General features: G+C 37.8%; 1 protein-coding gene across 6 annotated transcripts in view; it reads left to right on the top strand.

The window, feature by feature from the left end:
- Positions 1-16,398, top strand: part of USP6NL (USP6 N-terminal like) — a 227,002-nt gene that overhangs the window by 175,396 nt on the left and 35,208 nt on the right. For 5 of the 6 annotated variants that reach the window (XM_074324987.2, XM_074324988.2, XM_019738244.3 and 2 more), the window contains 3 exons: positions 1,374-1,454; positions 9,674-9,781; positions 15,132-15,241. In XM_074324987.2, coding sequence (XP_074181088.1) covers positions 1,374-1,454; positions 9,674-9,781; positions 15,132-15,241 — 299 coding nt within the window. The remainder of the gene's footprint in view (positions 1-1,373; positions 1,455-9,673; positions 9,782-15,131; positions 15,242-16,398) is intronic. The other variant, XM_088802337.1, reaches the window with a different exon arrangement.

The following is a 16,398-nucleotide window of genomic DNA, read 5'->3' as shown; positions in this document are numbered from 1 at the left end:
AAAATAGAATCTCAGCTCACTTACACGTAAAAATTTTGCTCGATTTTGTTCTCATGAAAATGAAATAATTAACTAGGTGCCCCCCCCCCCCATTCTGTGCCCAGCACTTCTCTGGGCAGTGGGGAAACAGCAGACACCCCCGCCTTCCTGGGGCAGAGTAGCGAGGGGAGAATGTGGGGTAGGTGTGCAGCAGCAGTGGGCGTCCTGGTCCTGAATCCTGGGAAGAGACAGACTTACTTCTGTGGTCACCACAGGAGGAGGGTGTTTTTTTCTGGCCTGAAAGGATGGAGTATAAATGTGCTTTCGGAGAGTTGTTGGGCTGCCGAGAATAGGGACCAAGGGCTGTACACCCAGTTCTTAATCTAATTTTACTAATCACGTAAGTCACTCTCCTACCTGGGAGTGAGTAAGAGATTGGACAGCAGGCCCAGTTACTTAGGAAAACAATACCTATTTTGGCAAACAAGGAAGTGAGGAAGAAGCATTCTCTGTACCACCTTCCCCATTCCCCAGCTTTGCCCCAACTCCCAATTTAGTGTGACATACGAGACAATGTTTTCAGCCTCGTCTGATGCTGCCCTTTTTTTAGCCCCTTACAGTGCTGAATTATCTCAGAACTGCATCTACTGATGCTTCTTAGAATATTCTCTATGACATTGCGCTTCAGAGAAATCCTAATAATCCTTCAGTTCTTCACGTAGGGCTCGTCTCCTCTGATGTCCCGTGTGGATTTCGTTACCCTTTCTATTCCTGTGTCGCACCTGTCACAGTGCAGTGTGTGCATCTCCACGTCAGTCGTCCATAGCAAATGGTGAACTTCCTTTTTAGGGCAGCGACTTGTTACTTATTTTTGTACAATTTTTTACTAGCATAGTGCCAATTATATGTTAACCACTCCACAAATCAATAAATACCCAATTCTCCTTTAAAAAAACCAACTCTGTCACTGAAAATATTAAGATGCTAGAATTCAGTACAATTGTGGAAAAAAAGAATGGAATTTTGAAATTATGTTCTTGTTGCTTCCTAAAAGATATTTTAAAATATTTTAAAATTTCCTTTTGGCTTAAATTTGTAGAATACACCGTGTTTTCAGTGATCAGTTTCAGTGTGTTGGGAAATTGAAACAATTCTTTCTCTTTACCCATCCCAATGGAGTACCTCCTGTGTACCTTAACTTTAGCCCCCGTATACTACTGGTACAAATGTAAAATGATCCAACTTTTCAAAAGTTAGATAGGATATTTGCTATCTAATATAGCATAACTTTTTAGCAGTCCTTTTTTTAGCAGCATTTTCTTTGACATTTTTCTGTAATTTGTAAGTAAAGAAGCCTTGAACAAATAGTAATGATGATTTCAATTTTATTTCAGCAAAAGCAACTGGAAATTGAAAGAACTACTAAATGGTTGAAAATGCTAAAAGGATGGGAAAAATATAAGAACACTGAAAAGGTAATTAAAAATAATGTTACTTCCTGATGAAACTATGTAAGTTCAATGTGGATTTTCCCAGTAAAAGTTTCTCTTTAGTTATGAGTATTATATTCCTATTCTTTAAAAAAAAATCTTTTTTAGTTTAGTTTAATGTAGTGGACTGCCTCAAATCAGGAGTCTTTGTGTTGTAACAGAATGCCCAGTTCAAACTGGTTTCAGCAATGAAGGGCATGTCTTGGAGTCCAGAGGGAGGACGGGTTTCAGGAGTCATGTAACTCAGCTGCTCAGTCACGTTGCCTGTGACTTAGTTCCTTTCCATCTCTCTTCTCTGCCTTCTGTTGTGTCAGCTTCACCTTGAAGTTGCCTTCCCTTTGGGATCAGAATCAGCGCAGTAGTTCCAGGCCTCATACCCACATGCTCGGAAAGAGAGGGCTGGCTTCGGAAACCTTTTCCTGAAGCAAGAGCAATCTCTTTGTCCAAAAGCTTTAGCAAACCTCCCTTTAAATCTTCTTGCCCTGCATTGAGTTTGTGCTGTTTTAAACCAATTTAAAAAATACACATCTATTAACATCACCACCAATCTCATCAGAAAAGTCTTTAAATACTCATTAATTGTGAAGTTGCATGATGGTGGAAGTTTTTCAAAAGTCTGGTTTTCTCTTGAAAGGTCAAATGTTATTTGTGGCACCAAATGTTATCAGTTATTTTCCTTAAAGTGACAAGCTTCTTCATTTATTTTTGAGAAAATGTTAAGTACGCCAATTGTTCTTTTAAGTATTAAGGTGTTCCACACAAAAAGGGATTGGCTCAGATCATGATTCAGACAATTTCCTAAGTTCTTTCCTTGAGTCCGGCTTCGTCCTCGAGGATGCAGCAAAGTGCTCTGTGTGTACCTACCAGGTCGTCTCAGAATAGTGATAAGATGTGGATTCAAGAGTAGAGGTTTCATAAGGTTAGTAATTTGTACTTGGGGCAGCCGGTTAGCTCAGTTGCTTAGAGCACGATGCTCATAACACCAGGGTTGCCAGTTCAATCCCCACATGGGTCAGTGTGAGCTGCGCCCTCCACAACTAGATTGAAACAGCTACTTGACTTGGAGCTGTTGGGTCCAGGAAAGACACACTTAAAAATTTTCTGCTTCATCTGAAGTGAAACTGACTTGTTTAAACTGTGAGTGATTGATACAGAGACCACTACCACAGGACTGTCATGGTTTGTGTCAGGGTGCCATTGCTTCTTGTTCTCAGTGCAAAGGTCTCCATCGTGAAAGGGCAACTGACATGTCAGTGTTATTATGAGAACAGCTGTGACCTCAGGACCATGCTGTGAGAACTGCTGACATCTAAGCCTCTGTTTTCTCATCTGTAAAGTGGAGATAATCATACCCATTTCACAGGGATGGAGAGTGAATGATTAAATGCACGGAGAGCACTCAGCATGCACCTTGCAGATAGCAGGCATTCAGTAAATGTTAGCTACTGCTGTTAGTGTTTTGAAGGAAGGTGGACAATGAAAAAATAGTAAGGAAAAAAAAGAAGTCTTCCATGTCGTACAGCAAAACACAACTGAATTAAGTGTTAGGATTTCTGTCTATTTCATTATACTTTTTTTCCTGTGTAATATGTATTTTTTTTCCTTTTTGCATAGATATAAACAAGAATTCCAGGGAAAGAAATCAGTTCTTTAGATTCTGATGGGTATTGCATAGAAGCTATCTGGCCTACTGGTTAAGCAACAGATGCTGAAGCCAGACTGTCCTGGGTTCACACCCCATCTCTGCCACTTTACTAGCGGTGCGACCGGGGCGGAGGTCTTTTACCTTTGCTGACTTTGTTTGCTCATCTGTAAAATGGGGATAATAATAGCACCTACCTCTCAGAGTTGTTTGGAGGGTTAAATGTGAATTCATGTAAAGCACATAGAATAGTGCTTGACCCTTAGTGTGCAGCCAGTAAATGTTGCTTTTTATTAAGGAGAAAAGGGCTCTCCTGTGAAATCAAGTTGGGAAAATCAGAGCTAATGATAGTTCGGCAAGGTTTCTTTACTATAGGACCCCTGAGAGTCTTTAACATTATAGCACGCAGTGGCAATTGTTAAGAGGAACCTTAAATTGTGTGAAACTTAGTTAACCGTGGAAATATTTTTGTCATGGGGTATGTCACAGGACTCACATCACTCTTTTTGAGCATCCTAAGTATCCTTATTGCAAGTCTGTTAGATTCTTACTTTTTCATCAGGAGTGAGTTGATTTTTTTTGTTGCCAATTTTATTATCAGTGTTTTAGCATTAGGTTGGAATTTAAGATGTTTTTAAGAGGAATCAGTTCAAAGTAGAACATTAGTTACACACCTGTGCTTTTATTTAATATTTTGCCATCTCTCAGGTTGGCGTAAAGTTGACAAGTACTTTACCTTCTGTCTTTGTGGAAAGATTGCTCAAGTGGTAATTACAGGATAAATTTCAGTGCATTGCACCTACGCTTTAATCTCACATTCAGTCTAATAAAATATTTGTAGAGTTATGTGGCTTTATGTTCTCGTCTAGTACACATATATCTATGATAGCATGGAAGCCTCTGTAAAATGAGCCATTCTGCTAAGCTATTATCCTGCACAGCAGCTCGGGCTAATGGAGTTCCCGGTAACAGAGATTTTAACAAACCTATTTCTTTGATGTATAATTTTAAAGCACTTTCCCACAACTATAATGCTAGAATTATTAGGTGATATGTATGTCCAATTTGGTGTGAAACAGAAAGCACCTTCTCAAAGAATTGCTGCTTTCAAATCATACCTAGTTTTAAATTGCATTGAAGTAAAAAAGTAGCATACATTTTTCTTCTCTTCCAGGAGGAGGAGGTATAAGTTTTCTCTCCACAGATCCCATACTTATATAGTAATAACACAAACAAATCTCCAGAAGTATCTTGAAATAAAAATGTAACCCTCACAGAGAATATTTGGATTTTCAGAATACAAGCTTCAGTGACAAAGTTTCCCTGAAGGCTGTTTGTGTTGCCTGTGTGCTCACAGCGACTGCACCTACCTTCATGGAATTCATTTTTATTTTAGCGAATGGCTTTTTAAATGGATCTGTGTGACTGAAATAGATTTGTTGATTGTTATCGGCAAGTGAACAACGATACTAGAAAGTAAGGTAGATTCCAGGCAACCTTTTTTTATTTTTCTTAAAGATTTTATATATCATATTCATAAAATTATGACAGAATTTTAAAGGTAGTACTTTTCAAATTGGAATATGAAAATGTTATTAAAATGCAACATATAGTAGTTCTGTACCGTGGTTGTGCAGACCATGGTCTCGGAGGTCAGACTATCTGAATTTCACTTCTAACAGTTTATTGGTTGTATGACTTTGTATGACTTTGAGCTAGTTACTTAACCTGTCTACATCTTAATTGTGTCATCCGTAAAATGGGGCTGATAACAATAGTACCCACCTCTTTAGAAATGTAGTATTACACGGGATAAATTGAGCTGCAAACGGATGACTCCAGTAACCGTTAGCAACACTGTTACTGCATTTGATGCATCCTTGTTACCTCACCCTCATCCCCACCTTCATTTCCCCTTCCTGGCAGATCTCTGTGTAGCCTTCAGTATTCAGTTCATTATTGTCTTCTCTGAAGGACATCTTCCCTGACCCGCAGAACTCACTTTTTCCTTCCTCTATTATAGTATCTCTAATACAGTCTCAGGATGAGCCACTATATTGGACCAATAAACAGTGGCCACCACATCAGATTCACGCCTCACCCCAACACCTTTATCCCTAAATGTTTTCTGGTTCCCCATGGAAGGTCAGGTGTCCTGCTACATAAGAGCTCACCGCCCCCTGATGTCACTCCTGCAGATCTGGACAGTGCGGTGCCCACCATTCTCCTTTCCCCACGCTGGCCCACCTCTAGGGAGTCTGTCTCCATCAGTACTTCTCCCATCAGGCTGGGATGCTCAGCTCTGACAGCAGTTAGGGTATGTGGCGTTATCTGTTTATGCTCTAAGTGTCTGCTTATACATGTATCTTCCACACTACACTGTGAGCTCCACAGAGTTTTTTCATGTTTGTAACCATAGTACCTAATAGGTGTTGGCTACAAAGCAGACTGTCATTACAAAGTTTCTTTTTAGAATGAATGAAAGAACGAATGAGTGAATGATGTTCATTTAGGAGTTGGGACAACCAACTATCATCATCTACTGATGACTTCTGCTGCTTTAATAACGCTGTAATCTCTAGGAGGCGGTGTGAGTGGCAGGAAGGAAGAATAAAAAGATGGAATTCTTTGACCTAAGCAAGCCACTTCTCTGTACCTTGGTTTTCTGAGTTGTTATAGAAAATATGACGTACTACTTTGTCAGTTGAAAGAGCCTCAACAAACGTAAACTGGACTGCTGTTCTGGAGAATAAATAAACAAATTTTATTATTATAACTTTTGTGCTTTGATATAATTCTTACTTTGTTTTACAAAATTTCCAAAATTTCTACAAAGTTGAAAATTTGTGAGGAAAGATATGTAACCCTAACAAGTTAGCCTGTCATGTAAGAGTAGAAGTGTTTGAAAAACAATAAGCAGAACTTAAAATTCTTATTTTAGGGTTTCATAATTTAATTATTTTCTTTTATATGTACCTTTGTGTACACGTTTCACTTCATTACCTCTCACAGCTTGAATTCCAGATTCATCCTTTTTATGTTTTTTTTTTTAAGTTTTAGATATAATTTTATTCTCTATTTTAATGCTTTTTGCTCAGATTTCCATAATACTTTCCTGTTCCATGTGTTTTAGTAAGTCCAATTGAGCAGAACAGTGGATACTATGTACACTATGATCTTGGGAAGATAGTCCTTGTTTTTTATAAAGTATAAAACAATATGTTTTACTAACTGGTAATATCTTAGGTGTGGCTTTTGACAAGTTATTCAACCTCTCTGCGATGTACTTCCAATATCTATAAAATTGGGATAATAACATCTCATAGAGTTGTTGATATGATTAAATGAAATAAATATCTGTAAACAGGTTAAAATAGTTTCCTGCACACAGTAAATGCTCAGTAAAAGTAGCTTTTAACTGTTGCTATTGATAATGATAAAGACACTATCAATGTTTCTTTTTCGGCCTTTTCTGTATGTGCCTAATCTTTCATTTTAATGCCCTGGAGTAGCACTGGGACCATTACTTTTTTATGAAATTTCTCTTTTATTTCTTCCCAATTAATCATGGCAATTTGATGGGTGTTTTCATGTTCAATCTAGATTAAACTTTAGGATACATAATAGACAGTAATTTATGTACAATTGTTGAGTGCAGAATTGAATGAAAGCAATAAAGTAATGTCAAAAGTCTTTCCAAAGTGGGCAGAGGACCTGAAGAGATATTTCTCCAAAGAGGACACACAAATGGCAAATAGACATATGAAAAAATGCTCAACATCACTAATCATCAGAGAAATGCAAATAAAAACCACAATGAGATATCACCTCACCCATGTTAGAATGACTATCGTCAACAAGACAAATAGTAACAAGTGTTGGAGAGGCTGTGGAGAAAAAGGAACCCTCATACACTGTTGGTGGGAATGCAAGCTGGTGCAGCCGCTATGGAAGGCAGTGTGGAGGTTCCTCAAAAAATTACGAACAGAGTTACCATATGACCCAGCAATCCCTCTCTTGGGTATCTACCCAAATAATCTGAAAACATTTATCCTTAAAGACACGTGTACTCCAATGTTCACTGCAGCTTTATTTACAGTGGCCAAGACATGGAAACAACCAAAATGTCCTTCGATAGATGAATGGATGAAGAAGTTGTGGTATATATACACAATGGAATACTATTCGGCGGTTAGAAAAGATGAAATAGAACCATTTGTGACAACATGGATGGATTTTGAGATTATAATGCTAAGCGAAATAAGTCAGACAGAAAAAGCAGAGAACCATATGATTTCACTGATATGTGGTATATAAACAAAAAACAAGAAAAGAACAAGACAAACAAATGAGAAACAAAAACGCATAGACACAGACAATAGTTTAATGGTTACCAGGGGGAGGAGGGTGGTAGAGGAGGGTAAAGGGGATCAAATATATGGTGATGGAAGGAGAACTGACTCTGGGTGGTAAACACACAATGGGATTTATAGATGATGTATCACAGAATTGTACACCTGAAATCTTTGTAACTTTACTAACAGTTGTCACCCCAATAAACTTTAATTTAAAACAAAAGCCCATACCATCTCTAAAAATGTGAAATTCATAAAACAATCTAAAATAAAATGTTTAATCCACAAAAAAAAAAAAAAAAAAGTCTTTCCAAGTAGTTTAGTTTAACAAATACGTGTTAGAGCTATTGTTCTACTACTCATTGGAAAATCTGTTTAATGGGAATCAAGTCCATCAAAGTTAATCTGTTTACCTGCTATCATATTCTACTTGATTATTAAAATTTCACTTTCACATTTGCAATTATTTCTACACTTCCTGATATTCATATCAGATGTTTACAGTGTAGCATGTTCACTCTGGAAATTTAAGAGATAATTTGAAGTTACTTTTAGTGGATGATATTCCTTTAAAAAGTACAGTTTATTATAATTTTGATGTGAATTACAGATTACAGACTTTCTTTAGGAAATAAGTCACTTGCTTTTTTACCACACTCAGTTTGCATTTAATGGTGGTAAGTGTTTAGTGCGTGGGAAATGTTACAGGGTGCAGAGTCTGGTGTACACCGTCGTTCTGTATATAATCGTCCAGTTAGAGCTACTGCAGGAGTTAAAATTTCTACGATTTTCATCACTATCTGCTGAAATGTAAAATTTGAGGCATATTATGTTTATACCAAAAGAACAAAACTGAAATTATGTATGGAATTATCTAATTGACTCATCTTCACAGCATTCAGTGTTTCGCAGTAAAAGTTGCTCTGCAGTGTCACTCATTTTAAACCATATAATCGGTTTCTTAAGCTGCATCATGACTGAGTTACTGAAGCTTTTAGAAATCTCAGTAGTATAGGAGTAGAGGTTGAAGCTCTGCTTAGTAGTTCATAGCTCACCAACATTTCAGTTATTAGAACTTGCATCTTACATTATTTTTAGCCATACTACTAAAATCTATTATTTTGATCATAAAAGTAATTATGTACCTATCTTTACCTCACTCCTTAAGGTTTCTGCCATAATTTGTTTAATCATGTCCTTGTTTGGACAGCTACTTGTAAGTTTTGAAGTTTTATTCAAACTTTGTATTGAGCATAGTAGGTTTGTATGTTATTTTGAGTAATTAACCTAGAAGAAAAAGATACAGGTACAGGAAGATGGAAAAGTATACTGAGTCTTCTCAGTATAGACTCAGATCCATAGAGTATTAGCAGTATACTTTCAAGTACCCAAAGAGTTGATGATACTACGTTTTATGGCTAATTTCATTCAAAAGTCATGGCATTCCTTCCTGATGGAGGTCTATCACTATTGTTGTCTGATCAGGTAGGATCAATGTCATTAAGAAAAGGACAAAGGTTTTCCTGAAGAAACTATCAAGAATTGGAAACAGGAGAAGGAAGAGGGAGTGAGTGAGTGAGTGAGTGAGTGTGTGTGTGTGTGTGTGTGTGTGTGTGTGTGTGTGTGTGAGAGAGAGAGAGAGAGAGAGAGAGAGAGAGAGAGAGAGAGAGAGAACTGAAAATTGTGGGTGGAATTAACTGAGATTATGAACTTGCTGTCTTCTTGGCAGCCCCAAAGAGAAGGTAATGGGAAAGAGATTAGGAGTTAGATAGCAGTCTCCACACTCCAGGCCAACCCTTTTGGCACAAGGCATCCTTTTGCTATTTGGAGGCTTTCAGTTGTATGGATTAAAAGGAAGAAAGTATGTAGCTAGTTAATTATATCTACAGGGAATGTGTAAATCAGAAGTTCGCAATTTAAAAAGAGCACTGATTATGCTTTCCTGTCATTTAGGTAACACCTTTGTAATTATTAATGTACTTATCATATTTAACATTTTCTTACTTATTTTACCATTTCTGCATATATGTCTATTAGGATCTGAAAAGTAGAGACGATAGGATCCACGTGCCATGTTAAAAATGTGTCCATTAATTATCATGGATACTTTGACAATAAAAGACTAACAAATACTAATTAGTTTCATTTAAGGGACTAGTCTAAGCTTTTGTCGGTTTGTAACTGCAATTTATGTTTCTTTTACTAAGTTTCATAGGAGAATTTACAAAGGGGTCCCACTCCAGCTCCGAGGTGAAGTCTGGTCTCTGCTCCTTGAGATTCCTAAAATGAAAGAAGAAACAAGGGACCTTTATAGTGTGAGTACCTGGAGCCAACCTGTTATTTTGGAATTCAAAAGTAAAATTCCTTTCTTTTAGCTTTAAAGGTGATGTAAGATATTCATATCATCATTTGAAAGTCTATTAAAATGATATTACATTGGGTTTTATAGACCTATTGTCTGTTGATTTATTCTGATGGTTCTGTTTATTGCAGTCTACTTCCTAAATTTCAAACAAATACTTCAGTGAAAATGTTATTTTCTGTATCAATTAGTAAATGTCAAGTGCTTTTCGAATACTTGAAATAATCAATCAATATTGGGGCATATTCATGAGAAAAATTTACTAAGATCTAGTTGTAGCTGCTTGTTTGCAATGTATATTAATAAAGAGATTTATGTTGTCACTTTTAGAGTTTATGGGAAAATAATAGCAGAATTCAAGTTATCTGACAACTGCCTGTATATGATTGACTGTTTTCTTGTAAGTGCAAAAAAGAAGAATTTTCCTTGAAGATTATTAGGGTATCTCTAGATTTTATTATTTATTAATAAAAAGTTAAATTGTAACTCAGTGATTGGTAACGTGTTCCTTAAATTAGCTATTGCATTAAATTTGCTTCTTTATCATCTCGTCTATATCCCTTCTAAACTTAAATTTTATATTAACCTTTGGAAAGAGAAAGAAACATATTCAAAAATCATTTTGAAATATGTTTCTCAGGAAACGTATATAAGTAGAATAAATTAAAATAATATAAATGGAAAAAAGAAAAAATATTTATTATTTAAACCCAATTTCAGTTATAGAAGGGACGTTGGAGTGCTCTTTGAATATTGTCTTTTCTTTTTCATATATACATGTAAAATTTCGTCAAGATGAAAGGTAATAAATACTGCTTCATTTAAAGAACTACTCATTTTGTATGACTTAAGATTTTTTAAATTAGCTGATTGGACCCTACACAGACTATGAGTTTATGTCTCAGAATTGTAGAGTTTCAGATTATTTTAGACTGTTGATTAAATATTTGCTTTTAGTGTTATAGTTGTACAGCTAGTGTTGAAAATGGTGTCTGAGGGAACATATATAAAATGTGACCCCAGCGACTCATAGTAAGTGTGGCTGGTGCGTGGTAGGGGCTCAGTAAATATTTGCTTAATAAAAGAAGTGAATTACTTTTATTTAGCATGCTGCATTTGTTTCCTTGGGCTGACATAACAAAGTACCACAAACTGAGTGGCTTAAAACAACGGACATTTATTTTCTCACACTGGTAGAGGATAGAGTCTGAAATCAAGGTTGCCAGCAGGCCCAGGCTCTCTCAAGGCTCTGGGGACCCGTTCCTCGCCTCTTGCTGGCGCTGGCGTCAGCAGCATCCTTGGCATCCCTTGGCTTGGGCAGGCTTCACTCTGGTCTCTGCCTCCATCTTCACGTGGCCTTCTTCACGGGGTGTGTCTCGAGTCTCTGCGTCTCGCCTTATAAGGACACCCATCATTAAATTTAGGTTCCACCCTAACCCAGTACAACCTCATCTTAATTTGATTGCATCTTCAAAGACCCTATTTCCAAATCAGGTCATATTCATAGGTTCTGGGTAAACATGAATTTTAGAGAAACTGTCCAGTATCCATGCTAATATTAGAACTGTGGTTTTTGGTTATATTTTAGACTTTTTCTACATAGAGTAAGATGTTTTCCAGTGACTGGTTAATGTGAGAGAGCCATTTAATAAAAGCCAATCATAAAATAACAACAAGAAGAGAAATGACATTCCCACCAAGACTTTCAAGCTTATAATTTTCAATACTGTCATCATAAACATCACTTTTACTATTTGAGTTTCCCTCAGCATCATTATTTAACCAAAGTCTTTCCTGGTCACTCTTTTTTAACTCTCCTTTTGCAAAAGTGGTATAAATTGCTCTCCTCAAGTTGGAAATTTAATAAGACTGAAACTATCTTTTCTTAATCTACTAATGTTTTTCTCAGATTGTCCGGTCACCCTGGCTCCTGACCCGGTGATCTGACCTGTTCTGCTGTTCTCCTCACTGTGTCTCAGTTATTTGTCTCTCTTGCGCCCAGTGATACAATGTGCGGTAGCACCTCATCTACAGCCTTAGGGGAGCTTAATAATTTTGCAGGCCAAACCCACAGTGCCAGTTTTTCATCTAAATGCTTTCCACAGTACTTCTGCCCTTCGCTTTATAGGTTCATTAGATCCTTTTTCTTTTAAATAAGATGTTTACTCTTATGTTATTGTGACACTCATGGATCTCAACCCACCCAGTCTCAGGGATAATTGTACAAGCGGCTAACCGCCTTTCATTAAGATAAGAAATATGCTTGATTTCCTGTATGCTGCACGTTAGCTTGGAAACATTCTAGGACATAAATAATCTTTCTGCCCTATTATTTTTTTACTGACTTAACTGGACTTTGTTTCTGTTGTGAGGTGTTTTGTTTTTTTATGTCAGATTTTCTTGTCTTCTAGAGAAGGTGATATTATAGTTGTGTTTGGGTGTTTTTCTCCCTTTCAACTAAATTTTATTTTAAATCATACTGTATTATGTCTTGTCAAACATTTTCTTTCTGTGTTTCGACATCTTATGTTTTACCAGGAAGCCTGTAGAACAATAATTGAACCTCTCTACTTATCCATTATCTTTCCCCCCCAGATATTTAAAGAACAAATATATAAAGATGAGTTTTAAAGCTAAATTTTTATAATGTCTTCTGGCCAACATATATCAGAAACAGTATACATAGTATTTCAGTGGTTGTATGATTTCAGTACAATACTATAAATATCGGCCTCTGTCTTCAGAACTCTGAAGAATAATGTGGTTACTCTTTATGTTTTAAAATGCTATAGAAACTGCCGTTCTCTGAGCTCCACCTCAAAACACAAAAATACGCGTACTCACAGAACATTTAACAACCACATATCCCAGAGAACCTTCCTTTCACATTTAGCTTAAGTCAGGAATTATCAGTTATGTTCTTATATACTTTTTTTGGAATTGATTTTAGTGGAAATATATATTACCAGCACATGGTAAGTGAGTCAGTAAAACATATGCTTAATTATACTTAAGCATGGTTAAGTATAAATTAATATAAATTTTAATCTCCCATCTGGTTAAACATGGGAGATTGAACATACTCATTTAGTGCCCCTCCCCTCTGAAATGCCACTAAATTGACAGCAGAGAGTGTTTCAAAAGACGAACCCATAAGGAATAGAAAATAGGAGACGAGATAACAGCTGCCAATTTTTGGAAAGTAGAACTTGGACATTTAGTAATCTTACCGAACTCCAGAAAACGAGTCAAAAGCTGGCAGTGAGAAATTGGAGAAGCACCTGATTTTTTATTTCAGAATCTTCAAAAGGCTTAGTAATTGCCAATTGCAGGTACCTCTGGAAGTGGAAGTGAAGCTACAAACAGTAGACATGATTGAAAGTGTGTTGCAGAAGCAGTTGGAGCCCCTAAGTCCTGGCATCCACCTGGCAGGAGACGGGAGGGTTACTGTTTGGAGAGGACAGACGGGTTTAACCCCCCACCCCCACACGCCACCAGAGGGAACACAGACACCACTGAGGGTGGGGCAGCTGGAATGAAAGCACACAGGAATCGAGCATCTGGATTTGGGGCATTCAGCCTTTTCCTCCACACTGCTCCCAGAACTTCGGCAGGAGAGCAGAAGAGCCTTCTCGGGGGAATCTGAGCAACCTAAGAAAATAAACCCAAAGATACAGACTTTAGGGGAACCCCAGTGAAACTGTCCAGCCAGTGAAGACACAGTTGTGAAGCCCCACCTCTGCACCCAGAGCGTGCCACCAGCTTTTCAGTGTCCTGCTTTTAAATATAAGCAGACAGTGAAGTCACTGTTCATTTGAGGAAAGCAGCTAATGTGAAGGACAAAGGAGAACAAATGGAAAAAAGCAACTTGTAAGAAACAGACTGTAGCAAAAGGAGAACACTTAAAAAATGCTGTCATTAATGTCTTCAGAGGAATAAAATAGATACTGCATCCATAAAACAAATAAAGAATGCTATAAAAAGGAACATTTGAGAACAACAAAGAACTTATGAATATAAAAATGATAATAGAATGAAAGATTTTAGAGGTGGGCTTGAAAATAACAATTAGAGAAGTTTCCCAGAAAGTAGATGATAAAGTCAAAGAGATGGAAAGTAATGGAGAAAGATATGAGAAAACTAAATAACAGCCCAGAAGATCCCACACTGTAACAGTAAGAGTTCCAGAAAGAGAAAATGGGGGTGGGGGTGGGGGGTGAAATGTGGGAGGAGGTTGCAGAAATCAACAAAGGAATTAGTAAAGACAATTTCTCAGAACTGAGAGATGTGTGAGTTTTTAAGATTGAAAAGATCCATTAAGTGTCCAACCCTGTGGATAAAACTAGATCCAGACCAAGCCTAGAAATGTGAAGTTTCAGACATGAAGAAAAACTCCTACAAGCTTCTAGAGACAAAAACAGGTATCATATAAAGAAGCAAGAATGAAAATGGCAACACCGGAAACTAGAAGACAGTGAAGGCATTGCCTTTTGACCAACAATATTTTCCAACTTAGAATTCATAATAGCCAAATAGTTAAGAAAGAGGGTAGCTATCAAACATTCGACGTTTCAAAAAAATGTTTCTTCCATACACCTATTCACAGGGGCTACCCCACCGGCGGATGTGCTCCTCCAGGACAAGGGAATAAAGCAGGAAAGAAGAAGTGAGATGCAGGAAACAGGGGACCCAAACAAAGAGAGACCTAGCAGATGGTGAAGGGAGGCCCCCAAGACACCAGCTGTGTGGCCGCCCAGACCCGAGCAGGTCACAAAGCTCTGGGAGTGATGTCTGCAAGACACTGAAATTGAGAGAATACCCCTTCTGTCTGAACATTGTCAGAGGAGACTTATGCAGCTGAAAGTGAGTTTGGGATTGAGTTAGTGACAACTATGTAGAAAACAAGCAAAGCAAGCAATAATGCAGTGATCAGCTCCAAGGAAAATGGAAATACTGTGCCGGGAAGAAAAAGGAAGTCGCAGTGGGCTGCATGGCGCAGCTGTGAAGAGCTTTTATGTGGTCGCAGCGATGCAAACTCCCAAACGTTCTCTATCCAAAGTTAAAATCTACCTCTGTCGACAGCATAGGAGGGCAAAGACGTGGTGGGAAGAGGGAGAGGGTGGGAGTCGGAGAGATGGGCATGGATGGGAGAGAAACTTCGCATTGTTTTCATGTCTGAACCATGGGAATGATTTTCCTAAAGTGAGAGAACTTTGTAAATGAGAATTATTTTACTATTTGTCATAGACTTTTCGACTGATTTCCATAACAATGTGCTTTCTTCCCCTCTTTTTCCTCTTCAGAAATTAAAACACAGAGCACGGGGCTGTTCACCTGATATCAGACAAATAGACCTCGATGTCAACCGTACATTTAGGGACCATATTATGTTTAGAGACAGATACGGTGTTAAGTAAGTAAAGTTTCATATTTGTGCAGTGTAAATAGTGTTTGTAAATAGTCTGTATCCAAGTCTTTACTAATTGAAGATGTGCGCGTTAGAATGTCTCGCATAGACTGTAATTTTGATTCACATCCTCAGGCTTAAGCTTTTGCAGATCAGTTGGTCCATGTTGTGTGAAACTTAGTCCTAATTTAACTTAAATTTTTAAAATTTTGACACATTTGGTGCTATAAAATTGGTAGAGAATCATCTTATGATTTGGGAATTCTTAAAAATATGGTAGGTACTCTTATTTAAAGTCTTAGAAAAGAACTGAGAGATTGTGTTGCTTTTCCAGAACCATGTCATTGCTAAATAAAATCTCTATGGCCTTGACCCTGTGCATAGATGAAACTAAAAAAAGGTGGGGGGAATGAGTGAATGAAATGACTATGACAGTTATGAATGAAAGGTACAGTTTTGCTGACCTCGGTAGTGGCTGGGGTTCAGCCATAAAAACAGAAACAGGTAAGAGATAGCTATTAAGAATTGTGAGGAATTGGCTGACACAGTTGTGGGGGCTCACTAGGCAAGTCCAAGTTCACAGGCAGCCCATCCAGAGGGCAGGCTGGGACTCGGGCATGAGCCGCAGCTGTCGTCCACAGGAGGGGTTTCTTCTGTAAGGGGCCGCAGCCCTGCTCCCCCAGCCTTTTCACTGAATCCGGCCTGACCAGACGATCGCGGGCGACCTCCCCCGTTTAACGTCAGCTCACTAAGGATTGCAGTCACACCTGCACATTACCTTCTTTACAGCAACACCTCGATGAGTGCTTGAATCACTGGGTATCATGGCCTAGCCAAGTTGACTAAAAAGCTGGCCATCACAGCCCCTCCTTGTCAATTTCATTTCCAAAGAATAAGGACCTCATACTTCACACAACTGGATACAACTGCTCTGCTTATGACGGAAAACATGTTAACCCTTTCCCCACAAAAGGATGCAAAATCTTTGGGTGATGTTCACTCTTCTGCTTTAATATCTTACAACTTAATTACTATGATACAAAGTTAACGTTTATCAATACATCTTATGTAAAATGGTAAGGGAAAAGCAAAGGAAGAAAGTACAATGTTTATAACATATATGCATGTACCGAAGTAAGGAAGAAAGACAGTATTTATAGTCA

Source organism: Rhinolophus sinicus, chromosome 1 (assembly GCF_057876585.1).
Source record: "Rhinolophus sinicus isolate RSI-liver-muscle chromosome 1, RSI-T2T, whole genome shotgun sequence".
Lineage (NCBI taxonomy): Eukaryota > Metazoa > Chordata > Mammalia > Chiroptera > Rhinolophidae > Rhinolophus > Rhinolophus sinicus.
Note: the sequence above shows the minus strand (reverse complement) of the source record. Positions and strands in the feature narration are given on the sequence as shown.